This window comes from Chionomys nivalis, chromosome 17, assembly GCF_950005125.1.
Source record: "Chionomys nivalis chromosome 17, mChiNiv1.1, whole genome shotgun sequence".
In the NCBI taxonomy this organism is placed as follows: Eukaryota; Metazoa; Chordata; class Mammalia; order Rodentia; family Cricetidae; genus Chionomys; species Chionomys nivalis.
The window spans coordinates 41169766-41197168 of NC_080102.1; the positions used below are offsets into that span (position 1 = coordinate 41169766).

Below are 27403 nucleotides of genomic sequence, written 5' to 3' on the forward strand. Positions count from 1 at the left end.
GTGGGTGTGACCCTCTCAGGCAACAGGTGAAACTAGTGTGGACAGCCTTGAAACCTATATGAGCACTCCCAGGTGGCACAGCCAAGAAAGACATCCAACAGAGGGACAATCGGAACGAAAGTTTGGATCATGGGCAGAGTGCTCCAAACTGAGTCACCCTCAATTTACCTCAACGTAATGATGACATCATAGACTTATTTACTGAGCCAGACTCTGCTCTTGGGAGACAGAGACAGGCAGATCTCTTTGAATTTTGAGGCTAGCCTGGTCTACAGAGAAAGTCCCAGGACACAGGATAGCCAGGGCTACTGAGAAAACCCGTCTCAAAAAAAACAAAACAAAAAGTGAGGCGGGGAGGGAAGGGAATGATGTAAATGTATTTTAATTGAAAGATAAAGTAAAACCAAACATGTTTCTGGGGAGTCTGCGAAGGCAATCTTTATTGACTCATAATTTTATTCTATGTGAGGAGACCAGAGGACAACTTCCGAGTTTGGTCGCTCCTTCCACCATGTGGGTCTGAGGGACTGAACTTTGTCAGGTTTGGCGTCAAGAGCCTTTACCTACTGAGCGCGCTCGAGACGCCCTCACCCCCCCACACTCACCCTTTTTACGGGATCTGAGCGAAGGTGTTACGATGCTGACCCAAGCTAGGTTCCGTGCCCCGTTCCAGGAGTATACACTCGTCTTTCATCCCTACGCCCTTAGGTCACACCTTAGGAGTGAAGATGAGGCTCCAACGACTAGACCGGTGTAAGCCACCAGGAACGAAGGCCAGGTCTGGGCACTCAAAACGGGCTCAGCCCAGTACTCACCTCGTGGATTACTGCGCAGATCAGCAGCTTTCCGGGCTTTACTACGCGCTCTACGCTTGCACAGTACTTCCCTGTGAACAACATCCGGGTCACTGTCTCATATGGACCAATGAGCGGAGGCTCTTGAGCCAGGGGGCGGGTCCTCGGCTGTACAATATGGCGATGATCGGCGCGCAGCTTCCGTGACCTGTAGCCTCGCGTCTGTGCCTGTGACTGAGTTAGGGTGGCGCGGGCACTTCCGCGGGGCAGCAGCCGGAGAGGGAGCCATGGGGACAGTGTACGCCCGGGTGAGAGGCCCCGCGGCGGTCGGTCGGGACACGCGCTCCTCCCGGGGCAAGGGCAGCGGGGAGGGTGCGGAAGCCGCTTGGGCCTGCAACTGTAGCGGTCCTGAGGACGGTGGTGACTGACCCAAGGTCACTCCGCGGAATTTTCCCGGGTGGCCTCATAGCACCGGTCTCTGTCGGAGCGCGGCGGGGAAAAAGGGCTTGTCAGAAGACAAGATACAAACACGTTATTTAACAGACTTAAGACTTTCTATTATGGTGATGATGACGATGATGTTGTCCGAGAGTGTTTGAATGTGTGTATGTGCACTTTGTGTGCAGAGCCTATGGAGACCAGAAGGGGGCGATGGATCACCTGAAGTTGTAGTCACGGAGGTCTGTGAGCCTCATTGTGGGTGTTGGGAATCGATAGGGTCCTCTGCAAGAGCAGCAAATGCTCTTACCTGCTGATCCATCTCTCCAGCCCAGTGCTCTTGCTTTTAAAAGGTTTCATGCATTTATTTATTTTGTGTGTGCCCCTGTGGAGGTCAGAAGACAACTTGCTGCAGTTTTCACCTTCTACCATGTGGAGTCTAGGGCATCTAACACAGGCGCCAGACCCCAGGGCTGCTCCTGTATTTGAGCCCCCAGTAACCATAAATTGGCTTTTACTTGCCACCTGGAATTGGGCTGCATTTTGTTCTGTACAGCAGAATGAGCTCTCTTCCTGTGAGTGGGCAGAGCAGAACTGAGAAGAGACATGTCCTGGCTCATCATTTCCTCCTTCCTCGTCTATTTCTGCCTGTGATGGTGTAGCCCAGGCTGGCCTCACATTAGCAGGTGCTGTCTCAGCTTCTGAGGGCTGGAATTACAGGCATGTATCAGTTATGCTCGACTTAGTTACTGCCTTGGAGTGGGTTTTTCTTTTTTCTTTTTGAGGTTTTTGCCTGTTCTCTTCCTCATGGCTCCTAAGGTCTGATGAACAAGTTAGTTTCTGCTTAGTGACCCAGAACTTCTTCCTAACCAACTCCATTTTTTGGGGGGAGGGTAGTCTTTTGGGCCCAGTGCCGTACCTTAGTTCCAGCCAACGGCCTATGTTAGTGCTATTGAATAAGTAGTTGGCTACTTACTGCCAAACCCTTTTATTTTGTAATTGTTCCCAAAGGCCAGAGAATGAGCCATTTGTCTAGAGTCACAGAGCCTCAGAATGTCCTCAGATCAAGACCTTTGGAGTCCTGGAGCCAGCAGCACACAGTGCTGACAGCATCCCTTGCCCTGTGACTCATTTTCTGGTAGTGTCCCTTTACTTCCAACAGCACCTAGAGCAAGCGTCCCAGCCTGGCCTCTAGACTGGGGCACACCACTTGCACACAGCTGTGTCACACACCACTGCACTCCGACACACTCTTTGAACTGTGCTCTTGCCCTGGGCTCATTCCTTGTCCTATTGCTCATGTCTCCACTCGGCTGTACCTGCTGAAATAGTCAGTTCAAATTCCGGCTCCAGTGCTCTCTTGAATACTGCAGGAGCCTGTTAGGTAAGGTCCTCCCCTGTACCATGGGTAACCTTCAGGCAGGCACTCCCTAGCTACGTCTGTAGATCTCTTTAAATATTTCTAAATTCTGAGACTGCCTTTCACTAGGTTGTCAGGGCCTGCCTTGAGCTCACTCGGTAGGCCAGGCTGGCCTTGAGTTTGAATTCCTTCATACTTTTGAGTAGCTGGGATTACAGATCTATTTGCTAGGCATGATGGTGCATGCCCTTAACCTCAACACTGAGGGGGCAGCGGCAGTTGGATCTGTTCAAGCCTGGCCCTGTCTTCTTAGTGAGTTTTATGTAGGACAGCTGGGGCTGCATAGTGAGACCCTGTCTAAAGCCAAAGCAAATAAGATGTGGTGAGTGAATCTCCATTAGAAAACAGGTCCTGGAGGCACCACACTTAACCTCTGAGCCATCTCTCCAGCCCTGGAGGCACCACACTTTGGCAGAAGCGTGAACCACAGTGACATCCTGTTTTGACATCTGCCCTCTGATTACGGGGCTAGTGGTCTCTGATGAACTTTGTCCCATGCTTTGACACTTTGGGACTTTTTAGAATAATGGAATGCAAGCCCTGCTCAGGCAAGGCGTATTTGCCAACTGTTGGATTAAGAATGGATCCATGTCACATTCCTGCTTTGCCTAATAGAGTTTCCATACTTATGAGGGGTTAATAGCGATTTAGTTTTAAAAACACTTAACAGCAAAACCAGTGGGTAATGACATGAAATGATGCATTCTTTATGACCCTTGGTAAGCACTCCAGGCTGGCATTGAAATCACAGCCCTCCGTCTTCACGAGTGTTGGATTATAGGCATGTGCCTGCTTTTTTCTTTTCCCTTCATCACGGAGATTTAGTGGTTTTACTAAGTAAAAAAACAAAATTGTATTTGATCAGTATCCTGTAAATAAGAATTGAATACAAAAAAAAAAAAAGAAAGAAAGAAACCCTGAAGCCACAAATTTTTAACATTTAAGAGGTGTCCCTTTGGACTCAGGCATGGTGGCCATAATCCCAGGAACTTGGGAGTTGGATGAAGGAGGGTCAGGAGTTCAAGACTCTACTTGCCTATGTAGTGAGTTTGAAGCCATCCCTGGGTATGTGATACCCTGATTCTGACCTTGCATGCACACACACAGAGTCAGTCAGTCAAAATGGCCTAAGAGGTGATATTTAGCCTGGTGTTGTTGCTCAGCATTCAGGAGGCAGAGGCAGGAGAATTATGGTAAATTCAAGACCTCCTACCTTAGTACCTCCCCTCCCACAAAGACAGAAGGCATTTAAGGTAGATCTTCAGACTATTCGAGGAACCAACATGGCCTCACAATGAAAGTACTTATACTGGATAGGAGTCTGAGGACCAGTCTCTATGGCAGGTGTGGGAGGAGACAGGATCCACTTGGGTTCCTTATCCTGCTGCAGAGGCTGTGTATAGGGTTCCTTTGACAGAGACCTTGAGCACCCCAGGAGAAGGAGAAGGGAATGGCAGTCCCAGGGTCTCCTTGCTTTGCAGCTGTCAACACGTGTATGTACTGGAGAGGGGCTTTGACTGCATACAAGCATGGAGTGAAGAGGTAGCCAGGACTGCCTGCCTGTTCTTGACAGTCCCCTAAATTGCCACTCCGAGTTCACGTCAGGGACACCTGGCTCTCTCTAACATGAAGTGTCCCAGCAATTTTGGGTGTTCACTTACAGGAAGAGACTGGTGACGGAAAAGCTCCTGATTTCATGTTCCATGCACACACAGATAAAACACTGTATTACGTGTATGTTATGTGTAGAAAGAGTGTTTTCCAGTCTTCCCAGTCATGCTTACCTAGCCCCTGCACCCAGGAAGCTTATTAAGACGTTGCTCTTGGCCTGGAGAGATGGCTCAGAGTTTAAGAGCACTGACTGTTCTTCCAGAGGTCCTGAGTTCAATTCCCAGCAAACACATGGTGGCTCACAGCCATCTGTAATGAAATCCAATGCCAGCACTATATACATAATAAATAAATAGTAAATCTTAAAAAAGAGAGAGAAGTTGCTTGTGTGATTATTTGTTTAGGGATAGAATCCCTTCTGCCCTAGCCTGGTACTGGAGTTCTAGCCATGTGCCACCATGGCTGGCCTTTGTTGTGTTTTGAGGTGGTGACAGTTCATATTGTCATTAGTTTTGTTTGGTTTTTGTTTTGTTTCTTGAGGTAGGGTTTCTCTGTATAATAGCCCTAGTGGTCTTGGAACTAGCTGTTATAGATTCACCTGCCTCTGCCTCCCAGGTACTGGGATTAAAGACGTGTGCCGCCACCACCACCATCTGCCTTATATTGTCACTTGGAATCAGGGGCAGACTCAGGAGGGATTTCAAGGGGATCCTTGGCTGCCCAGTGTATTTGAGGAGAGACCATGTCTCAGAAAACCAAAGAAACAGAAAAAGTAAGCTCAGAAGGTTCAGGTTTAGAGCATTTGGCCACTATGTGAAGTAGTGCCACACAACTCAGGTTGTGGAAAGAGCCTGCTTTCTGGCCCATTGATGAGCATGCGCAAGCTTCTTTGAAATCTTTGTTTTACTTACTAGTAAACCCAATGAACACTGCCCCTAGGACCTGCACCTGCCCATCTGCTTACCTGCCTTCTATTTCCCATCCTGTCTCCACCCCACCCACCCCACACACCCAAGGGAGCAGCTGTGCTGGATTTTGTGGCACCACCTGAAGCTGAAAGGTGGAGAGGCTTGTCTTGTCTTGATTGTAAGTTCTGTTATCTCCGGTTCCTCTATCTCCTGCAGAGTCTGGAGCCTCTTCCGTCGAATGGACCTGACTTTGGAGCTTTGGGGGAAGAAGCCGAGTTTGTGGAAGTTGAACCTGAAGCAAAACAGGAAATTCTGGAAAACAAAGATGTGAGTATTCTATGGAACATCTTGATGTGGTTGTTTCTGGAATGTTCTCCTGGTAAGCCCCTATGGAGACGTAAAGGAGCTCTCCTGTCACCCATTGCAAGCAGAGACACTTGGCTTTAGGACAGTAGCTCCATGTGTCTCAGGTTTTCCTGGGTGGCAGTTGGTGTGGCTGGTTTAGGCAAGCATGATTTCTACTGAAAAAAAAAATTAAAAAACATTTTCATGGTTGGAGAGATGGCTTAGTGGGTAAGAACACTGGTTGCCCTTGCAAAGGTCCTGGATTTGGTTCTCATTACCCATAAGGGGGCTCAAAACCATCTGTAACTCTAGCTCTAGATCCTAGAGTCTAGAAGATCTGATGGCTTCTTCTGGCCTCCCTGGACATTGCACACATGTAATACAAATACATGCGTGCAGGTAAACACTCAAACACATAAAATAAAATTTTTAAAAATTTTCAAAGATAGACTCAAATTATGGTTAAGTTTACATGCATGTATGCATTTTTGGTGGCACTGGGGATTGAACCTCTTGCATCCTCTTTTAGTTTGTTGGATTTTGCTTTTAGAGATAGGGTTTCTCTGTCAGTCTAGCCCAGGCCGGCCTCAGACTCACAGAGTTCCACCTGCTTCTGCCTTCGAGTGCGGGATTAAAGGTGTGCCGCTGCACCACCATGCCCGGCAACCTCTTGTACTCCAGGCAGATGCTTTACTATGGAACTGCAGCCCCTAGTTTTTGAGTTTATATTTCTGTTCCTTTCTTCCAGAAGAGTCAGGGATCATTTTGTTTCTCAATTATTTATTTTCTTTTATGGGCATTGGTGTTTTGCCTGCATGTATGTCTGTGTGAGGGTATCCGATCTTGCAGTTATAGATAGTTGTTAGCTGCCATGTCAGTCCTGGGAACTACAGAGTTGGAGGGACACACTACCTTTTCTGCGGCTAAAGCTTCTCAGAGACATGCTTAGGGCTTCTTTATTTTTTTCCCCCTACAAAGACCCATGTGGGGGGCTGGAGAGATGGCTCAGTGGTTAAGAGCATTGCCTGGTCTTCCAAAGGTCCTGAGTTCAATTCCCAGCAACCACATGGTGGCTCACAACCATCTGTAAAGAGGTCTGGCACCCTCTTCTGGCCTTCAGGCATACACACAGACAGAATATTGTATACATAATAAATAAATAAATATTAAAAAAAGCTACACAGAGAACCCTATCTCTAAAAACAAAACAAAATAAAACAAGAATTAAAAAAAGAATGAAATAAGAATTCCAGATTATTACACTTGAAAAGACTTTGCCCTTTGTCTCAGACCCTGCCTCTGGCTTCACTCCTGTGTTGGGGTGATAACCTCTGTCCCTTTTTTACATTTAGGTGGTGGTTCAGCATGTTCATTTTGATGGGCTTGGACGGACTAAGGATGACATCATCATTTGTGAAATTGGAGATGTTTTTAAGGCTAAAAACCTCATTGAGGTAAGTTTGTTCTTTGAATGGCACTCTTGGCCTGAAACTTCAGAGGAATCTGAGGCTGTCCCCAGCTCTGCCCAGCCTCTGACCCAAGCCTGCAGAGCACCTCCATAGCTCATGCAAACTTCTGCTGTCCTTTCCTCTGTTCATCCTGAGAAAGGATGAGTCTGTCATGTCTGCTCCACTTGCCCTGTACTTCTCCTGATTCTCAGTATCAGAGTTGTCCCTGGGTCCTGCTGAATGCTCTGGGAACCCTCTGGAGATGACCACTGCATATCACCCAGCCTCAGGATCCTTGGGGGATACCTACTACATATCAGCCAGATCCTGGAATCCCTGGAGATACCCACTGCATGTCAGCCAGGCCCTTAGGATCCTCTGGGGATACTCGCTGCACATCAGCCGGGCCCTGGGATCTCCAGGGCTACCCACTGCACATCAACCAGACCGTGGGATCCCCGGGGCTACCGACTGCACATCAGCCAGGCTCTTGCTCTGTTTGTTGCACAGACTCTTTCCTGTGCTGTAGTAGGAAGCTGCCTGTGGTTTCCTTCTGTCCTGCTCTTGGACAACACTGACCTGCCTAACAGGGGTCATCAGTGGTGTGCTTCTGGCCAGGTCAACTGGCTCCTCTCTGCCTCCTCTTGCTAAGCTTGAGCAGTGTCGGCAAAACAACAAGCAAAAGTTTGTGTTTTTAAAGCTTAAGGTTATGTTTCAGGCCAGTTACCGTCAGGTGAAGCACATATTGGTGTGAATGTGCATGCTGTCTTGCCACTGCTTAACAACTCTCAGAGACCAGCTCAGGTTCCACTATGTCCTTCTGAGTGTGTCATTGACTGTGATGAACCCAAGTGGCAAGGAACACCAACATTCTTTTGTGTCATTGTGAGGGCCAGTCCTTTCAACTGTCTGAGAAGCCTCACCTCAAACACTATTGTTACTGTGTCTCTGTTGGTGGACATTAAGCTGAGGGCTTGGCTCTCATGATGGCTGTGGGCTCATAGCATGCACAGTACAAGTAGGGTTACTAGGTCAGAGGGCACAGGCTCTGTCACTTCAAGGGAAGCATATTGGTCTTCAAGGAGATCCACCATTCCATACCCCTGCGTGGGGATAGGGAAGTCCACCCCCAGAGCTGAGTGCCACACTCTAAGGTCTTGCCGTTCATTAGACACAGTGCTGTTTCATTATCTCCATTTGTGTGTATGTCCCTCCCTGGGATCAAACTAGGGCTTTGAGGCAAATACTATAGCTCACTCAACCATCTCACCCTTTCTCAAATACTTTTTAAAATTTTGCTATTTCTCTCTGTTCTGTTTTGCTTTGCTTTTTTGTTTGTTTAGACAACATCTCACTGTGTAGCCTGGGCTGGCCTCCATCTTTAGCTCTCGCAGCCTTAGCCTCTGAGTGCTGGAATCATAGGTGTGTGCCGGGTTCTCACTGCAAGGCACCTGTTCTCCTATGGTTTCTCAGCGTCTATTCGTTCTTAGGATCTCTTTGTCACCAGGGTTGAGCGTTTGTCTTGTGTGTTATCTTTTTTCCCTGTTATCCTTGGCCTTTTCTGTGTCTCATACTTGCTCTCTTGACTGATTTCTGTGTCTGGCACTCGCTGTCCTGGCTGGTTTCTCTGTCTGGCACTTGCTCTGGTGGCTGCTTTCCATCTTAGTCAGGTTCACCTTGCAGCTCCATTATCAGCTTTTCCCTGTGTCCCTCCCTACGGTGTTGCTGTCACATGCTGTGGTTTCTGCTCAATGCTCAGGGCACCTCAAGCTCAATCCTCTCTGCTGAGCCCCCAACTCCACTCCAGCCCAACAACTACACTGTTCCTCATGGAATCTCACAGATATTTCCTGTAGCACGCACCTTTTAGTGCATGCACTTACAGGTCACATGGCTCTCAGTGCTCCTGGGTCTTAGGAGAGCTCATTCTCTTTGGTCTGTCCCTCTCCCAGGTAATGCGGAGAGCTCATGAAGCCCGTGAAAAACTGCTTCGCCTAGGAATTTTTAGGCAAGTGGATGTTTTGATCGACACGTGTCATGGTAGGTACCATGGGAGAGTATCCGGATGCCACCATGTAGCCTCCAGGGTCACAGAGCAGTCATGTGGGTAGATACAGAGTGCTCCCAAAGGTCCCTCAGGCAGGTCTTGGAGTTAGCCATTTTTAAAGATACACCCGTGGATTTCATCACAGAGGAGTGGGTGGGGGACCCATGATCTAATTTGTGGTAAATCTCAGGACCCACTAATGAGTCAGATAGGACACTGGTGAGGGTTCTGAACATTTCACTTATGGAACAGAGGTTCTGAGCCTTTAGGTAACTTGCCTCTGGCCCAGTAGTAAATGATAGAGTTTGACCTGCAGGCCTGCCCTGCTTCCCCAGGGTCAGTTTGGTGCCCATTTGTTGGCATGCGGCTTCAGCTCTCTCCAGTCCCTCTTGGATATGGCCTTGCGCTGGTCAGCTCTCCTCTCTGGCTGTGACTTCAGCTCTTTGCTCTGACTGCACAATAAAATTACCTAACAGCAGAGACTGCTTAGGGCATTATAAACCAGTCATTGTGCACATGGTACACTGCATCTCACTGATCTGCTGTGAATGTGGGCTTGACAGTTGTCACAGATGAACCTTGTAAATGTGAGGTGTTATTCGTGGGGATATATGCCAGAGTGGCAAGGGTTGATGGAACTTTGCTTTTTGTTCTTACACCAAAACCCCCCTGAAAAGTGAAGTCTTCTAAAAAGAAAAAAGGAAAAAAAAAAATAGAGTTTAGTGTGGTGGCACACACCTTTAATCCCAGCACTCGGAAGGCAGAGACTGGTGGTTGGTTCTCTGTGAGTTTAAGGTCAGGTTGGTCTGTGTGGCGAGTGGTAGGCCAGCCAGGACTACAAAATAAAAACCAGAACAGTTCCAAGGCTCCACCCGTGCCTCTTGAGCCTGTGGAGATCATATGGACATCTCCATTCCTGAAGGCTGTGCAGGTGTCTAGTAGAAGCACCCAGCAGGTGCCCTGGGCAGAAGGCAGGAGTTGCCCTCTCCTCTGAGACCCCAACCCTGAGGGTTTGGCCTCGCTCTGCAGAGCATCCCCGGCCTTGGTGGGCTGTGAGGTAGAAACCTCCAGCTCAGACACTGCTCACACCCTGCTGGATGGAGGACATTTAACTGTACTGTGATGCTCGTATCTTCTTGGGGTGATAAAGTCTTTACCATCATATGAATCCCATGCTTGGCTGTTGGTTGAACAGGACTCAACATTTTCAAAGGAGGGTCCGTTCCCAGCTGGGGCTGTATCTGGGACAGAGCAGAGTTCAGTGTTAGGTGTAGAGCTGTGTTTTGGTTTGTACATGTGTGTGGCTTTTGTTTTTTGTTTGTTTGTTGAGACAGGGTTTCTCTGTGAACAGTCCTGGCTGTCCTAGAACTCACTCTGTAGTCCAGGCTGGCCTTGAACTCACAGAGATCCGCCTGCCTCTGCCTCCTGAGTGCTGGGATTAAAGGCCTGTGCACCACCACTTCCCGGCTTGTACGTGTGTATGTATGTGTGCACATATGTGTATATGTGTGGCTACTTATGTGTCAGTTGGAGGACAGCCTGCAGGAGTCAGTTTTTTCCTTCAACATGTGTGTCCTGGGAATCAAGCATAGGTTGGCAGGCGTAGTGAGTGCCTGTACCCACTGCCGTGCTGACTGCTGACCCTTTGAAATATTTACTTTTTAGGTGATGATGCACTGCCAAATGGACTAGATGTCACGTTTGAAGTGACGGAGCTCAGGAGGCTGACTGGCAGTTACAACACCATGGTTGGGAACAACGAAGGCAGTATGGTAGGGCATCATGTCCACTGTTGTTAGAGTCCTTTGAGTGTAAGCTTTTGAGGTGTGCCTGTTGGGAAAAACAGTGAGTTGCTGTGGAACCTGCTGGCTTATGGACTTGGGTGTTATCTACAATTTCCCTGTAACCTCACTAGAGCTGGTCAGCATGAAGTCGAGGTTGTTTGTAGTGATACTAACCCTAGTGCCCGCCAGGTGAGCACATTAATGCTCTTGTTTAGATTCCTTTATGCTTCAGTGGAAGAGGTTTGGGGTTGAGGTGGGAGACTTCTGCCTTCCAGTTTCCTAGGTGGTCAATGTGGCCATCATCCTGTATGGGATGTGTGTGCTTGGCAGGGGCGCCTTGTGAGAAACAAAGGCTGTGTGTGCTTGAGCCTTGTTTACCCTGGTCCAGTGCCAGCTCTGTCCTTTTCCCTCTCTCAGGTGCTCGGTCTCAAACTCCCCAATCTCCTAGGACGTGCAGAAAAAGTGACTTTTCAGTTTTCTTATGGAACCAAAGAAACTTCCTATGGCCTGTCCTTCTTCAAACCACAGCCTGGAAACTTCGAGAGAAAGTAGGAAGCCACACGGGTCCTTGAGCTCAGTGGCCTGATTCAAAAGTTAAAGTAGATGGCTTGAGTGTGAAATGCCACAACCGCCTCTGCTGCGGCTGCTGCTCTGAGGATGAGCCCCCGTGTAATTGGGCCTGTGGTTTAGCTCAATGTAAGCCCTTTGCACAGACCCACTGTTAAAGCTCTGTCCCATTGCCTCCTAGCTTCTCTGTAAACTTATATAAAGTTACTGGGCAGTTCCCGTGGAGCTCACTCCGGGAGACTGACAGAGGAGTGTCTGCCGAGTACAGTGTGAGTATACCTGGCCCTGCATGCAGGGTGGGCACAGTGAGATCATCGACTAGAGAGGAATGGGTGGGTGAGTGCAGACTTTTCACCCTTGTTGGCCTTCTCCTGGCTTGATGCCTCCTCCCTAGCTGATGCAGGGAGCCGGGGGCAGAGCTGGCTGGTGTCCACTCTGGACTTGTGGCGTCTGTGCTCCTGACTGACTGTAGCACCCAGTGCCTTCTCCCATCATTCTCCTTGGTTCTCCCTTTTGTTTCTTTCCTAGATTTTTCAAAGAGCTCACTCTGAAAGAGTCAGGCTTCCTTTCCACTTGGAACAATGGACGCAAAGGGGCTGAAGTGTAGGATGGCATGGGGTTGGCGTGGGTTGAAGGATGAGGCCAGGCAGAGCTGGCTGTGTCTCAGGCCACCCTAAGTGCACAGTCTGGCCCTGTGACTCCTGATGGTTACTATGGAGACAGCAGTGTGGCTCCATGAGTAAGTGGTTTGCTCGCTAAGAGCTGCCCTGTGTTCATGGAAAGAAGAGTTGATTAGGGAGCTTTACTGGCGGCAGGCTCTTGGGAACACCTGAGTTATAACACTCCTATAGAGTGACTGCTGAGCCTGGCTGCTGCCCCTGCTGCCCTGCACAGTGCCCTTGTGTGCTGAGGTGGGCAATTTGGTCCACATTCTTGTACACCAATTTTGTGTACTGGGCTTCGGTTGGTGCCTCCTTACCCTCCATGGCCTTGTATTTTCTCCAGGCCTACAGGCCTGTGGGGCAGGCCTGCTGAGAGGTAGACCATGGACAGGCCTGCTGAGAGGTAGACCATGGACAGGCCTGCTGAGAGGCAGGCTGTAGGGCAGATCAGCTGTGGGGCAGATCTGCTGAGAGGCAGGCTTTGGGGCAGACCTGGACCTGGCTTTGCTTGTTCCCTCTGGCAATGGGAAGAAAGCCCTTGGCCGCATATGGCTTGGTCTTCTTGTTCTTCTGGGGCTGATCCATCCAGGTGACAGGTTACTGAGTCTGCCTTCAGCCAGTCATGTGGGCTGAATGGGTATGTCATGTCATCTGTGTGTCTTACTGTGATGAGACCGACACCTGCTGTTGACAGTCACTCCTAGCTTTTAGGTGTGACTCTGTTCCTTCACCTGCAGAGTAGCACTGCTCAGGTGCAGTTTACAGCCTCCACATCTTCCTTCCCCTGTCCTCTTCTGCTCCTTCTCCTCCCCTACTTCCTTTCATTTCAAACAGTTTATCTTGGGGCTGGGACTGGGGAGGATCAAGTGCCAACAAGGGACTGATCTATCCCTTCCCTGGTGCTGAGAAAAGAAATTGCCAGTTGTGTTACTCAGTGATGCCTCCCTTCAAAGGATGCTTTGCAGCGCTTTGTTCCAGTGTGAAGGGTGCAGAACAAGGTTTCCTTCCGTGCCATTACAGTTTCCCATATGGAAGACCAGTCATACCATCAAATGGGAGGGCGTGTGGCGGGAACTGGGCTGCCTCTCCAGGACTGCATCGTTTGCTGTGCGGAAGGAAAGTGGCCACTCGCTGAAGTCCTCTCTCTCGGTAGGACTTGCTCTCTGGGTGGAGAAATGTGTGAACAGAGCCCTTGACCCATTGGTAGTCTCTGCTGATATGGGGCTGAGTGAGGTGACACTGAGGGGTCAACTGGGTGGTTGGGACAGTGACTTCCAGTTCCACTGCCTCGTTCTATTTCTTGTAAGTAACATCAGTGGAAGGAGATAAACGTGTGTTTAAGAGCTGGCTGTGTAATCTTACCTTCCAGAAATGAAAAAAAAAAATGCAGCGAGCTGGCAGGGTGGGTGCTGAGCTCTCTGAGGGACCAAGTCTGGTCAGTGTCTGTGAGAAACTCTGATGTCTTTGGGTACACCATTGTGGGAAGGCAGGAACAGGTGAAGCGCTGTGGGCATGTTCAGCACAGCCCTCAGTGCACAGCAGGTTTATTGCCCTTGGAGCTGCTTGAAGTGAAAATACGCTTCGTTCATCTCTCTCAGCATGCCATGGTCATCGACTCTCGGAATTCGTCTATCTTACCAAGAAGAGGGGCCTTGCTCAAAGTCAACCAGGTAGTGTTCTCGCCAGAGCTTCTGGTTGGGAAGCAGTGAAGTGTGCACAGGACTGTCACACACAGCGCTGGGGCTGCTGTCCCCAGGAAGTAGTGTTGAGTGCACAGGGCAGCTGACCACTCTGAAGGTACAGGGGGGCTGGGTGACACACTGTAGGCCAAGGTGATCCAGCTGGTCTCATCCTGCTGCTCATGGTGCAGGCAGGACCCGGGGTGCCAGTCTACAATTTCAGAGCAGCACCGAGTGGTGAGGTTTGTAGGTGAAATGTCCCTGCCATGAACGTGGCTCACTCTCTCTAGATGCTGATCTGGCCAGGGCCTTGTGAAAGGCACAAACAACAAAACTGTCATTATAAAAGACAATGCTTAGTAACCCCTGTGTCTTTGTGGCCTGTGGCTTCTTCCTTCAGGAACTGGCGGGCTACACTGGAGGGGATGTGAGCTTCCTCAAGGAAGACTTTGAACTTCAACTGAATAAGCCACTCATGTTGGATTCGGTGAGTCTCCAGCCTTGCCGTGCCTTGTGGGAGTCACCCTTCACCTTGGGGTCCTGAGTGCCTGAAGCACTGGTGTTAGCCTGTGCTGTGATACTTTAACCCCGAGGATTTAGGATCCCTCCGGTCAACATGTGTATGGCCTGCCTGGCTGTGCTGGGTCCTCACACTCAGCCGTCACAGAGCTCCTCATGCCTTACCTCTCCGCCTAGCACTGGTCAGACTCCGCTGCAGTGCCTGCAGTGTGGAGCATACTCCGAGTTCCCTGCATTCCTCCCTTTCCCAGCTGAGCTCCCCCAGATGCATGACCTCCTGCTGCTTTCTGGGAGTCTGTGCTCTAAGAGTGGTGCCGGAGTGCCCCGATGTTCACCCTCCTCTGCCCACGCTGCCTTCTAAGGACACTTTCTGAGGGACGAGGCTCTTCCTTCACAGGCACTTGTCCTTCATCTGCCTTCTGCTGCTGTAACATCCTTTTAGGAATTTGGCACAGGCATGTCTCCAGCCACTTTCTCTTATCTTCCTGTGTGGGGGGCTGAGGGATGGAGGGCTCCACTGTGCATGTTTTGTGGAAGCACCCCTCTGTTGATCTGTTTACCTACTCATTTACCACCTACCCATTCATCTGTCTACACATCTGTCCACCCACTGTCCTTCATCTCCTTGTCCTTCCTCCATTCACCTGTCCATCTATCTCTTCTCTTAGCCACACATTTGTGTGCCCACCCACTCATCCTGTTCGCTCATCCACTGCCCCCACACACCTGCATCCTGGCTGCCAGGCACTCTGGGTGCTTGCATCAAGAAGTGGGAGCGTGAAGGTAGAACCTAAAAGGAGCAGAAGGATTGGTGGTTGAGATGGGCAGAACTGGGGGAAGCAGGGCATAGAGGGCAAGAGAGGGACAGTGACTGCTAATGAAGAAATGGCTTAGTGCAGGTGGCACCCCACTGATTCCTGGAGGAGGAGGAGAGGGCATCAGTGGAGAGCTAGTGTCTGCGAGGTCAGAGTTCAGCAAGTGAAGATCAGGGTGGTCCCTCAGTTTTGTGGTGAGACTGACTGAGGAAGAACCTTGGGATCTGGGCCATAGCTCTAATTCTGAGGCCATGTCAAAACAAAATGCTTATTTTAGGAGATAGAGGAGAGAATAGGGACAGAAATAGCTGAATGGCTTTTTTGAGGCATCTACAAGTGGCATGTGGTAGAAAGAGGGGACAGGGTGGATGGATGAGTGCATGGATGGATGGATGGATGGATGGATGGATGGGTGGATGATGGATGGATGGGTGGATGGATGATAGATGGATGGATGGGTAGATAGGATGAATGCATGGATGGATGGATGATAGATGGATGGCACACAAATGGGTGGGTAAGAGAATATATAGATAGAAGATAGGTAGAAGGATGAGTAGACGGACAGAAGGGTAGATAGGAGGAGAGTAGAGGACTCAGGATCTTTGGCTCTGGCAGGAAGGAACTGGGACTTTGTCTGCTGGTAGGAATGTGGAGTATAGATGCCTCTGAGTAGGAGCCCATGCAGAGCTGGAAAGAAGGAAAGCAGGGGTCTGCTCTTCTCGGGAGCCCAGCAAGCTGTCTTCCAGGCAGAGGTAGTGGTATGTACACGTGGGGCTGTAGGCAGGTCTGGGAGTCTGCTGAGACCCTTGAGGTCTCCAGGCAGCATAGGCTTCAGCCCAGAGAAGGACCAGGAGTGGAAGCAACCTCTCTGTGAACAGGTCAGAGCCTTATCCCCATGCAGCCAGCACTGTCATCACTGTTTGGCTCCCACTAGTTGGAAATGTCAGTGGAGCATCCATGCCTCTTGGCTTATTTCCTGATGGCGTCACTTCCCAGCAAACCTACTGTTGAAATTGTTTCAAGTGAGGTAACCTGAACAGCTAGCTCAGCCTGACCAGCCTTCATCAGACTGGAGCACTTTCCCTTACCCTTTCAAAGTCTACCACAAAGGTGCCTTTAGTCAGTGTGGTGTAGCTTGTGTGGCTTCCAGAATGCCTTACCAACAGATGGGCATATGAGTGTGCCATCAGACAGTGGTGAAGTTGGGAGATTTCATCCTGTCGCCATGTGGGTACTAGTGTGTGGTTCGGCTGTGCACTCTTCTACTCTGTATCTATAGTCCTTCCCACTGAGGCATCCAGAAAAAGATCATCTAAGCTGTGTTGGGTTGGCAAGGACAGGACAGGCAAAGGACCCAAGATGAGCAGAGGCCCTGGCCAGTCCAACACCATGAGTACTGGGGTTGACCTACAAGATTTGAAGAGTGTGTCACTGAGGCCCCTTACTGGGTGGTGCTGCCCCTGGGAGAGCGAGACTCTCCCATACAGCTTTACACTGTATGATTACAGGGGCATCCTAGCCTGTATAGACCTCCAGCCTGAGGAGCTGCATGCCTCAGTCCCCTCACATCTGGGGTCTGAGCAGATGTAGGAAGGGTCCTGGCTACCCTCCTCTATCAGGTTGTCCTGTGGGTATGACTTCTCATGTAAGAGGGTCCTGTCCTGACTGGAATACAAGCCAAGCCCTGCTGCACTCTGTATGACTCTGTTGGAATGTAAACTTGCCTCGGAGTTTTTCAAACTCACAAGCCCTGGTCCCCTGTGTCCCTGCTCTGCTCTGCTCTGCATGCCAAGGGCATTCAGAGTAGAGCAGCCTCCTGCTGGTGCTCATGGGACAGAAAGAAACACTGTTTGCTTCGCACAGGTATTTTCCACGTCTCTCTGGGGCGGAATGTTGGTGCCCATCGGTGACAAGCCATCCAGCATCGCCGACAGGTCAGTACCAGCAGAGGCTCCCATTTTCCTCTGGACTTTGGATTGTCTTTCTTTTTTTACAGATGAGAGCAATATTCAGATTGCTCTTGGTTTTCACGTGGAAACTGATTTTGAAGTACCCCAGTACTTTAAAAAAACAAGTATTGCTTGTTTTCTGTTGGGACGCTTTATTGAATTAAATTTTTTTCTCAGCCTGGCGTGGTAGCACATGCCTTGAGGCAGGTGGATCTCTGAGTTTGGGGCCAGCCTAGTCTACAGAGTGAGTTCCAGGACAGCCAGGGCTACACAGAGAAACCTTGTCTTAAAAACCAATATATAAATAAATAAATAAATAAATAAATAAATAAATAAATAAATTTCCTCTCTTTTTAGTATGATGAAACAATTTGATTAGCACTCGTATAAGTGAAAATCAAGGCACATTTACAAAAGTACTGCTCATCCTCCTGGAGGATAAGCCTGCCTTAACCCTGGTCTGACTTCTTTTTTTTTTAAATATTTATTTATTTATGTATACAATATTCTGTCTGCGTGTACTCCTGCAGGCCAGAAGAGGGCACCAGACATTACAGATGGTTGTGAGCCACCATGTGGTTGCTGGGAATTGAACTCAGGACCTTTGGAAGAGCAGGCAATGCTCTTAACCACTGAGCCATCTCTCCAGCCCCTGGTCTGACTTCTTTTGGTCAGTTAGGAATGTGTTTATGTGTTGTGCAGAGTGAGCTGTGAAGACACTGTATTTTATATGCAGCTTGTGTTCTCACTTGTTAAATGTTATAGAGAGATCATAGAGTGATTGTCTACTGAGTCATGAAACGTCTAATAAGTAACATTTTTTGTGTGTGTGCACGTCTGCGTGTGTGCAGGCTCAGATATGCTGCGGTTCATGTGGTGGGGAGGGTCAGAAGACAAACTTCAAGAGTTGATTATCACCTTCCCCATTGTTTTTAGTCATGGTCTCTTGGTTTTGCTACTGTGCTGCAAACACCAGTCTGGCTGCTCCAGGCTTCCACGTGACTCTCTCCCCATCTCCCATCTCACTGTAGAAGTACTGACATTGCATTGCTTGTTATGCATCTGGCTCTTCATGTGGGTTCCAGGGATATGTCTAGCAGCTACAGGGAGATTACAATGTCTGTAACTCCAGTTCCAGGAGATCACACACCCTCTTCCTGTCTCCTCAGCCACCAGCCATGCATGTACTACACAGACAGACATGCAGGCAAAGCACATAAAAATAAAAAATTTTTTAGAATCACCCAAGCACAGAGTTTGCCATTTGTCTGCATTATTAATATCAGCAAACTGTTCAGGAAAGTTTAGCAATCAGACAGTGAAAGCATCTGTGGACCTCATGTCAGAGCGACTTGTGTGGGGCAGGAAAACTAGACCCTTGCTCCCTGTGCACTGTCGCAGCCCCTTGGACCACTCTTCCTAGGACACAGAACAGCTTTGCACATAGTTGACCACTGAAAATTAGTCCTAACTGGGCATAGTATTGCACACTTTCTGTCACAGATATATCTTTGTAGATATAGATATAGGGAGATATGGATAGATAGATATAGAAATACCTTAAAAATTAGAACACCCTCCCCTAATTAAAAGGTATTGTAGGAAGTCAAGGTCATTGTGGCAATAAGGAACTTGACTAACATTTGGGGAGACCCTGGGTTCTATCATTGGCAGTTAGAACATAGTACAATTCACTGTAGAAAACCAGAGTAATGCTCTATGTGGTCTGTTTCCCTCTGGTATCATCTGGCCCCTCTCGTGGTGTGCCACACTGTTATGTGATGTGGACTCTACCTTCTCAACCTAATATGGCTGGGGATGTCTGCCACGTAGGATGCCTGGTTGGTAGGGAACTTTGTGGTGGGTCTCTTAGACAGCTGCCCATCCTTTATAAGAGTGGATGGTCCTCTTTGCTCACCTTCCCCCATGTGGCTCTATTGTGTCTCATTGCTCATATCTCCGGCGTGAGCTGCTGTTGGGTGTCGGGTAGATTTTGATAGGTATCATGTTCACTTGCATCTTTCCCACCCTCTCCTAATGTTCTGCTGTGTAGAGACAATGTCATTCCCCAGAACCAGCTGTGACCCTGCTTTCTCACTTGCTGTGGGTCTTATGGGTCTTCACCTAATGACCTGACACCTGTCACTTTACTGCAGGTTTTACCTGGGCGGTCCCACAAGTGTCCGAGGATTTAGCATGCACAGCATTGGACCCCAAAGCGAAGGTCAGTGAGTTTAAACTTGAAGACATGCAGTTCTTTCCTTCTGTATGGGCTGTCATTTCTGAGGAGCCCGAAGCAGTGGAAATACCAGTTTGCAACAGTGCGAGCATCAGGACTTCCTTTGACTTCAGTGTTCGTTGAGTATAAGGATAAGAGCATTTCCAGCAGCCTTGCCAGTCCTGTTCTCTGGGGGTGACCTCTACTCAAACCAGCTATTCATGTAGCCCTGTGTCCTAGGACACAGCCCCCTTTCAGAAGACTCAGCAGGCCTTGTCTCTTATGCCTTTGCTCCCAGGGGCTGCAGAGGCATACACTGCCACTTCTGGCATTGACGGTTTCCCGAATAATGTCTTAACCAGGTAGAAGCAATGTAGATCTGTGGCTGTGAGTAAGGTGATTTTCCTGAGGTTTGTCGTCTGTTCTAAACTGATAGTAGCGCTGTCCACTGATACTGGAATCCAGGGCAGAAGCTGACATGAAAGCACCTGCGTTTACACACCTGCACATTTGCTCACATCTCTTGGAGTTAAAGACAATCAAAAAATTAGGAAATGAAGGAGCCACAGATTTGCTACTGTTACTTTTGGGCATTGGAGAGGTAGATTAAATTTGGCCCTGTTTTGTTTTAGGTGTAAAATAACACATGAAGGCTGTAGAGATAGCTCAGCCGTGAAAGAGCACTGAACTGAACTGACTGTTCTTCCAGAGGACCTGGGTTTCTGGTACCCACCTGATGGCTCACAACCCTCTGTAACTCCAGTTCTGGGGATCTGGTGCCCTCCTCTGGTGTCTGCAGGCACTGCACACCTATGGTGTAGACATACATGCTGATGACAAACACATACATACTTTTGTTTTGTTTTGAGACAGTGTCTCACTATATAGCTATGGCTGTCCTGGAACTCACTCTGTAGACCAGGCTGACCTCAAACTCACAGAGATCCATCCGCCTGTCTCTGCTTCCTGAGTGCTGGGATTAAAGATGTACCACCATATCTGGCTCTCATACATTTTTTTTTTTTTATTTTTGGTTTTGAGCCTATCCTTTAACAGCTGAGCCATCTCTGCAGCCCTTATACACATTTTCAAAAAGATGTATAACTATATGCATTTGGAATACACTGGAGGGTAATTGGCCACTTTTATGGGTGCTGGTCAGCTGGAATCCCCTGGGTTCCCCAAGGTCTCCCCAGCAGTATTCCCCATAGCTGAACACACTGTAGTAAGGTCTCCCAGGCACCCTTGCTTCTCTGCTTTTGTGCATTCCCTCCCTGTGGTGACCAACGTGAAATTAAGAGAATTGAAGCTTTTCTGTCACAGTGTCAAGAGCCCCAAAGCAAGGAACCACAGAGCTCAAAAGAACCATGAAAATAGCAAGAGAAATGGAGGGCGAGGGTGAGGCACACGTGGGGAGAACTTACCAAGGCTCAGACGTGGGCCCATGGAGTCCAGACACTTCACTGGCTGGTGGAAGCGGACTGAGGAAAGTCAGCCCAGCAGGTGTCCTCTCCTGGATAGCTTAGCCGAGGACTGACTCTAGAAAGGGACAGCCTGCCAACGTTGAAACCACGGGTTTGGGGGCAAAAGCCTGGGTTCTGGCCTCACCAGCAGGCTGGGGTGGACACTGTCCCAACATGCCAGATAAAGAGAATAGTGCTGGTGGAAGATGCCGAGGCTCAGTGGGGCTGCTGTAGGAGGAGGAGCGCTGCAGGCACTGTGGACAGGGCACAGGGCAGCCTTGTTCTTTGGCAGTGCTCTGCCCCCTCAGCTGTGTGAGTGTGGAAGGACACCGGAAAGGAGGGAGGCGGGGCACGCCTGGTTTGTGGAGCAGAACTGAAGGCAGGAACCCACAGTGCTGAGTGAGCAGATTCTATTCCCCCTCCTTAGGAGACTACCTGGGAGGGGAGGCATACTGGGCCGGGGGCCTGCACCTCTACACCCCGTTGCCCTTCCGACCAGGCCAAGGTGGCTTTGGAGAGCTTTTCAGAACCCACTTTTTCCTCAATGCGGGCAACTTGTGTAACCTCAACTATGGTGAGTCTCCCCTGGCTGTCCTTATGGTGCGGGGTGGTGCCTTCCCTGATGCCATCGTGTAAGGGGGACCTGCTTCTTACTCTACAAACGAGCTTCAAGTGCTCTCGGGTGTCATTAGGGCCCAGAGCTCAGAGGTCCTCCCAGAGGGAGCTGAACAGTTTGGGAGCCTCAAGCCCTCTCTGAGGTAGGGCATGGGGCCTCCCAGCTGCTTTGCTGGGAGAGCATTTTTAGGCAGAGGGTTCAGGATAGCCAGACCCAGCGAGTTGACACTCAGCTTTTTCTGGGAGAGTGTGAAGCAGATACCCAATCCTATACTAAGCTCCAGTAGCTCGGCCCAGCTTTAAGGGGCCCTTCCGGGTAGGGAGCCACACATCACCTTTGCTGTTTCAGGCGAGGGCCCCAAAGCCCACATCCGGAAGCTGGCTGAATGCATCCGCTGGTCCTATGGAGCGGGCATCGTCCTCCGGCTCGGCAACATCGCTCGGTTGGAGCTGAACTACTGCATTCCTATGGGCGTGCAGACGGGCGACAGGTGCGTGGGCTGTGTCAGCTCGGTAGCTCTGGGGAGTTGCGGTTTGCACTGGGCTGCTCACTTCGGTGGCTTTAAGGTCGGGACTTGAAGAGATATTGAATAGTTAGCTAAAGTTGACTATAACTGGGGGAAAGGAAGATGCCCAGCCTTTCCCTGGACCACTACTGCTACTGTTCCCGGGACAGTGCAAGCTCTGCTCCTCTGAGCAGCTAACCAGGGGAGAAGTATTGACTCTGCTTACTGGAAGTGTGCAGTAGAGAGGGTTTCCCTGTGCCACCGCAGCCTAGCCATGGGCTGGAGGACTCCACCCATGGACGTGGAGCAGTGGCTGTGTTACACGAATTCGGTTAAGTGCTGCTAGGGTTGTAGAAGTTACTCCATCTCTTGTATTATCTTGTGGGCATTGTGCAAGTGTCTGGAGACTCAGGGATTATTATACATAGGAAGCTTGAATGACAAGGCTCTGGGGTCAAAAGTCAAGACGGGTACTGGTGGGAAGTTCCTATCTAGGGCACCTTCCTGACAGGCAGTCTCATGGGGAGACGATACAAATGCTTGAGTGAGGGGATTAGAACTTCATCCAAGCTGGATTTCTCCCCAGGGCCACATGCCAGGTGCCACCCTGAGTTGTGGTAGGTCTGGACTAGGTTACTTAGCTACTCTGGGTCTGTTTTGCCAGCCAGAGAATGGAAGGTGATGTTTTCTGCTCTGCTGTTGTGTGGTCTGGATGTGGTGGCTGTGACTCCCGAGACCGCTGGTATTGTACTAGCCTGCTCTTCTTGTCCTTGGGTGGTGTGTCCTGTTAACACCATGCCTGCTGCCTGCAGTGTGACAGGCCACAGTTGCTGCTGTCAGTGCAGTGTGAGGAGAAGGGGCTAATGCTCCTAGATCCCTGGTGCATAGTAGGTAGCTCCTCAGTAGCTGCCTCATCTTCAGCATGGAATTAACTGCTCTGTACAGCCTTCCATGAGGTGGAGCTGTAGCTGTAGCCGGCTAGCTGCGAGGCCCATGTCCCTGGGAAGCCCTGCAGGAATCATTGTGAGTGCAGGTTGGTGCCAAGTCAGAGCCAGAATTCAGGAGTTGCTTCTCAGGTGTGCTCTGGGCCAGTTTGCCTGCTTTGAGAGTGTGGTGGGCTATAGTGGGCACTGCGGTTGTTGCTTTTAGCGCTTCGGCCTTTGTGACCCATGCTGCTGTAATACTGACAGCAGCCACAGGGTGGCGGTGTGCGTCAGGCAGTTGCTTTGCTTTTGAGTCTCTTTACTAATTGGCCCTTTATTAGTTTGTGCTCTTTACAGCTCAAGACCCCTCAGCTGTGCCTCTCTTGGTTAAACCTGAGACACATGTTTCAAAGATTAATCCAGAATATAGCCTCTATGAAGAAGCAGTCGGCTGCTGTAGTGGGGGAGGTCCTGGCTCAGGCTGTTACAGCTGTTTGCCTGGATGGCAGCAGTTGTTTGCTGTGGGCAGTGAAGTTTGGAGTCAGCCTTGAACATGGAAATACCATTCCCTGGCGTAGTTTGGTTTGCAGCTTTGTTAGCAAGGGTGGAATTTGGTAACATTTGAGGGAAATGACCTCAGTTTCATCTTGTTTCTAAAATTAGGCAGTTGGCAGGTGGACAGTTGTCTTGTAGCCCCGCCCCCAGGGTTAAGCCAGGTGCTCTGAAATTGGCAGTTGAGGCCTTTACAAAGGGAGACAGTTTGAAGTGTTTTGACGTCCATCCCGAATGATTTATGGCACTGTCTTCTCCGGGACCCTTAGAGTTCTGTCACAGCAGGACTCCCCAGGCTAGGTCTGTGGGAGCCAGCAGTGAGTCAGGGCTGCTCCAGCTGCTCATTGAGCTGCAGGAAGGACACCATTGCAGCTAGGGAGGGCAAGAGGCCCCGAGATGGGACCTTGCAGGACTTTCTGAGGACACGGGTGGGAAGGGCGTCCTGACTGGGCACAGCTGTCCCCGGGGAGGGGTGTAGTAATGGTGGGCAGAGCACACATGGTCGCAGAAGCCTCAGGGAACGGCTGCTGACAAGCGAGCCTCTTTTTTCTTCCTCACCCCTCTCTCCAGCCACATTGATGTCTTCCTCTTTGCCTGTCAAGGACTCTGGGGCCTGCGAGTGCTGTCCCCCACAACTTAGCGCACCACCCAGGATGAAGAGCTCTGGGGGTTAAGAGCAGGCATCAGTGGGCTTTCCTGATGACCACTCATGGGGCTGGTATGAGGGGTGAGCATTGCCACAGTCGGGCAGGAAGGCAGCCTGCACTTGGTCCAGAGATAGAGGCTGCGGAGGCCCACAGGTATGCAGAGGCCTGGCGGGCCTGGCCTTGTGACTGTGGATGCCATCTTGAGTACCCATCCTAGCATTGCTCTGTGGTGTGTGTGTCACAGCACAAACATCTTTGCTGTGTTTACAGTTGTGGTAGCAGAGCTGTTCTGAAGGCCTGTGTGTTCTCTGAAGAACTTGGTGTAATGACCTCCCCTGGGTGTCTCTAAAGCATTGACAGCAGCCATGGTCTCTTTTATGGACCCTACTCTAACATTATGGAACTGGCAGCCTAGGCCCATGGCTGAGGGCATAGGAACACTGCTACTTGGGCTCAGGTTCTCAGCCTCAATGGGAGCTGCTTTCTCCCAATTCCGAGGGCTCCTCAGCGGGGGAGTGAGAGACTGCTGCACAGTCCATTGTGGGGGCACCTAGGAATCTGCGCCTTGAGGACCCTGAACTGGGTGCTTGGTGTCAAAATGAGAAAGGCCGCACGGGACTCCCCAGAGCTGAGCTCTCCAGAGAGCACACCTGTGGTGACCCTTTTTATCTTCCTTCCTGGATCAGGAACAGGTCTGGCTGACTGGGTTGCTGGGTCATTGTGAGCCCCAGGATTATCCTGTGTTCCGGGCCAGCCCCAACGTGTAGGCCTCCTGCTTCCCCGTCCTGTCCTGACACGAGGTGGATGGCGACCTTGGGTGGGATGGAACAGCAGTGTCCTACAGGCTCTACGCTCCCTCTTCTCCTTTCTCCAAAGCCAGTGCTTACTAGCCTAGGCGGAACTGTGGGGCTAGCGGAAACTCACGATGGCATGATGCGGGGAGCACTGTGATTGACTTTTCCCTTTCTTTTTAGGATTTGTGATGGCGTCCAGTTTGGAGCTGGGATTCGGTTCCTATAACTTGAGTCTCCCGGGGCAGCTTGGATGAGCATCGGGTGTCTCCCAGGCCACAGGCCTGTTTGGAGGTGACACAGTTGAGTGCTTCTGGGCCATAAACCTTCTGGGAAATCACGTTAATAAATTTGAAACACTCAGCTGTGTCCTGGATGTGGTCTGTGTTTCAGGCCATGTGTCTGTCTGGACACCTGCTTTCCCTGAGGACTTGTGACAGTTTGACCTGCGCAGTCCTGGGCCTACGGGCTTTCAGGTGACCCAAAGTGCCTTTTCCTCACAGACTCCTAGAGTCTGCTGTTGGGCTCTAACCTACCAGAAGTAGGGCTGAACTGTGGGTGACCCCAAAGGACGCTGGCCCTGTCATTACACGCCACTTCAGTGGCAGCATGGCCTCCCAGTGCTGATGTGAAGGTGGAAGTAGGGGAAGTATGCTGTTGGCTGTCAGCCGTGGCTGCTCTGCACGTCACATCGTGACTCAGGCTGCACAGCCATCAGCATCAGGGAGCTGAAGTGTCCAGAGGTCCGTGGGCCCAGGTGCCACTGGGTAAGGCTGATTTCTAAAGATGCTCCCTCTTCAGAGCCAGCAGGCCTGACTTCTGCCTCTGCGTCTTTTAAGTACCCTTTGACAGCATCAGGTCCCCAGATTGTCGAGATAACCTTAGTTCAAGGCTAGCTGAAGAGCACACTCGGTCCTGCCTGCCACCTGCTCCTCCCTCGCTCTGACTTCATATGGTTGTTATCCCTTAATCTTTAAAGGGGATCAGTTGGAGGCCAGCCCCTTCCTCTGCTTGGATACTAGTTAGTATCTGCAGATGCTCAGGGCTGTCATAGAAAATGTTACAGGATTAAAAAATTAATATAAGCCAGGCAGCAGTGGCTCACACCTTTAATCCTAGCTCTTGGGAGGCAGAGGTAGGTGGATCTCTGAGTTTGAGGCCAGCCTGGTCTACAGAGCTAGCTCCAGGATGGCCAGAGAGAAACCCTGTCTCCAGAAACAAAAACCAAAAAGAAAAAATATATATGGGGGAAGGGGACAGAGTTAAGCCTCCTCTGAAGTCTTTGAAAACACAGGATGTTAGCTCAGGCCTGTTCTGCCCTCCTCTCTCTTGCAAAATTCTCATTCCCCATCCAGTCTTGTCCTCCCTGTGGCGGTTTTTGTATTTGCTAGATGATTTTGGGTCTTGGGGGTCTTGCCCATACACACACACACACACACACACACACACACACACGCTCGCCTCTGAGAACTTCCCTCTCCTTACACCTGCAGTGGGAACTGGTATTTGCTGAGAATAAACTTGTTCTTTCGATGGTTGGGAATGTTGTGGCTGTTCTCACTCTTTCACTGATGGCTTTTAACAGAAGAAGGAACCCCTTTAGGGCCGTGATGTTGGGAGCTGTGGAAGCTGTGACACAGATTTGCAGACCCCATGACCTTTGAGAACCCAGAGAAGGCACTTGTGAAAGTCTGGTTTTAATCAAGGCTGTGCTGCCCGGGAACTGCCTCTGGCTCCTTAATGAAAGCAGCCTGGCTGCCTCCTGCCTGGCCCTACCAGTTTGATTTGCAGGCTGCCCTGAGGGCCGCTCTTGGGTGAGGGGAGCTGGGCTGTGGTGGAAGCCTGAGGCCCGAGGGTAGGAAGGTGAATTCTGTCTCTTAGAGGGGTGTGGGGGGCTCGCCAGAACCAGCTGCCAGAGAGTCTCAAAAGGGGCTTGGCTAGATAGCTAAGGAGGGCAGGCAGCTACATTGTGGGCCTTGGCCCAGATTCTTTGCAGCTTAATGCTTCATTTCTCCTCAGCGTGTGGAAGGAACTACACGCTCTGTGTGGGGACAGAGTTTGACACTTGTTTAATTAACCTTTGCTCCACTCTGTAAGGGGCAGTCTAGTAGCCATCCTGCTTGTTCCTACAAGGACACTGGATCTGTGCACCCCCAGGCTGATTGTCCTGAACCTTATCTCCATAGTTAAATGGGTGATGGCGCCTATCCCCCAGCCAAGGCTACTGAGGAGCTGCTGGGCCTTTCCTCTTGACTTTGTGTCCTGAGCTTGCCTCATTTCTGATCCCCACAGAAAGCTCTTCTTGAGGCTGTGGTCTCCCAAGCATGATTCTGTGCCATTGCACAGTGCTCACTGGGGCCAGCATGTCACAATTGCCCAAAATGAAAAGATGCCATTAATACCATTGCTGATTGTGTCATGAAGTTCTTTGGGGATTGGGAGACTGCTGGTCTCCAGGTGATAGCTGTGATAGTTAAAAAAAAAAAAAAAAAGCAAACCAATGCCTCCTTTTCTAGCCTGTAGGAGGCTGACTTTGATTCCCAGCATCACAACAGAGCAGAAGCCTTTTATTATCAAGTATAAATTTTCAACCTCCCTCCCAGTCCTGTGAAATAGGGATGGATGATTATGTTTATCACAAGAAACAGAGTTGAGGGGTGGAGGCAAGAGGCATGACACTCAGTGGGTGCACAGAAGCC

General features: G+C 50.1%; 1 protein-coding gene across 1 annotated transcript; it reads left to right on the top strand.

The window, feature by feature from the left end:
- The first annotated feature begins 957 nt into the window (after positions 1 to 957).
- On the top strand, positions 958 to 26247 carry Samm50 (SAMM50 sorting and assembly machinery component). Its single transcript, XM_057791580.1, has 15 exons — positions 958 to 1102; positions 5388 to 5498; positions 6869 to 6970; positions 8917 to 9004; positions 10677 to 10783; positions 11213 to 11343; positions 11544 to 11631; positions 13045 to 13173; positions 13623 to 13694; positions 14104 to 14190; positions 16904 to 16974; positions 19146 to 19213; positions 21098 to 21244; positions 21635 to 21776; positions 24888 to 26247. The coding sequence occupies exons 1-15, from the start codon at positions 1082 to 1084 to the stop codon at positions 24931 to 24933; spliced, it is 1410 nt and encodes a 469-aa protein (XP_057647563.1). The 5' UTR covers positions 958 to 1081; the 3' UTR covers positions 24934 to 26247.
- Positions 26248 to 27403: the final 1156 nt, after the last annotated feature.

Excerpts from the sequence above, each read along its gene's own strand:
- Samm50 (XM_057791580.1), top strand. The coding sequence starts at position 1,082 with ATGGGGACAGTGTACGCCCGG. Across the intron at positions 19,214-21,097 it reads CATTGGACCCCAAAGCGAAG|GAGACTACCTGGGAGGGGAG; the intron begins GTCAGTGAGTTT and ends CCCCCTCCTTAG. Across the intron at positions 21,245-21,634 it reads CTTGTGTAACCTCAACTATG|GCGAGGGCCCCAAAGCCCAC; the intron begins GTGAGTCTCCCC and ends TTGCTGTTTCAG.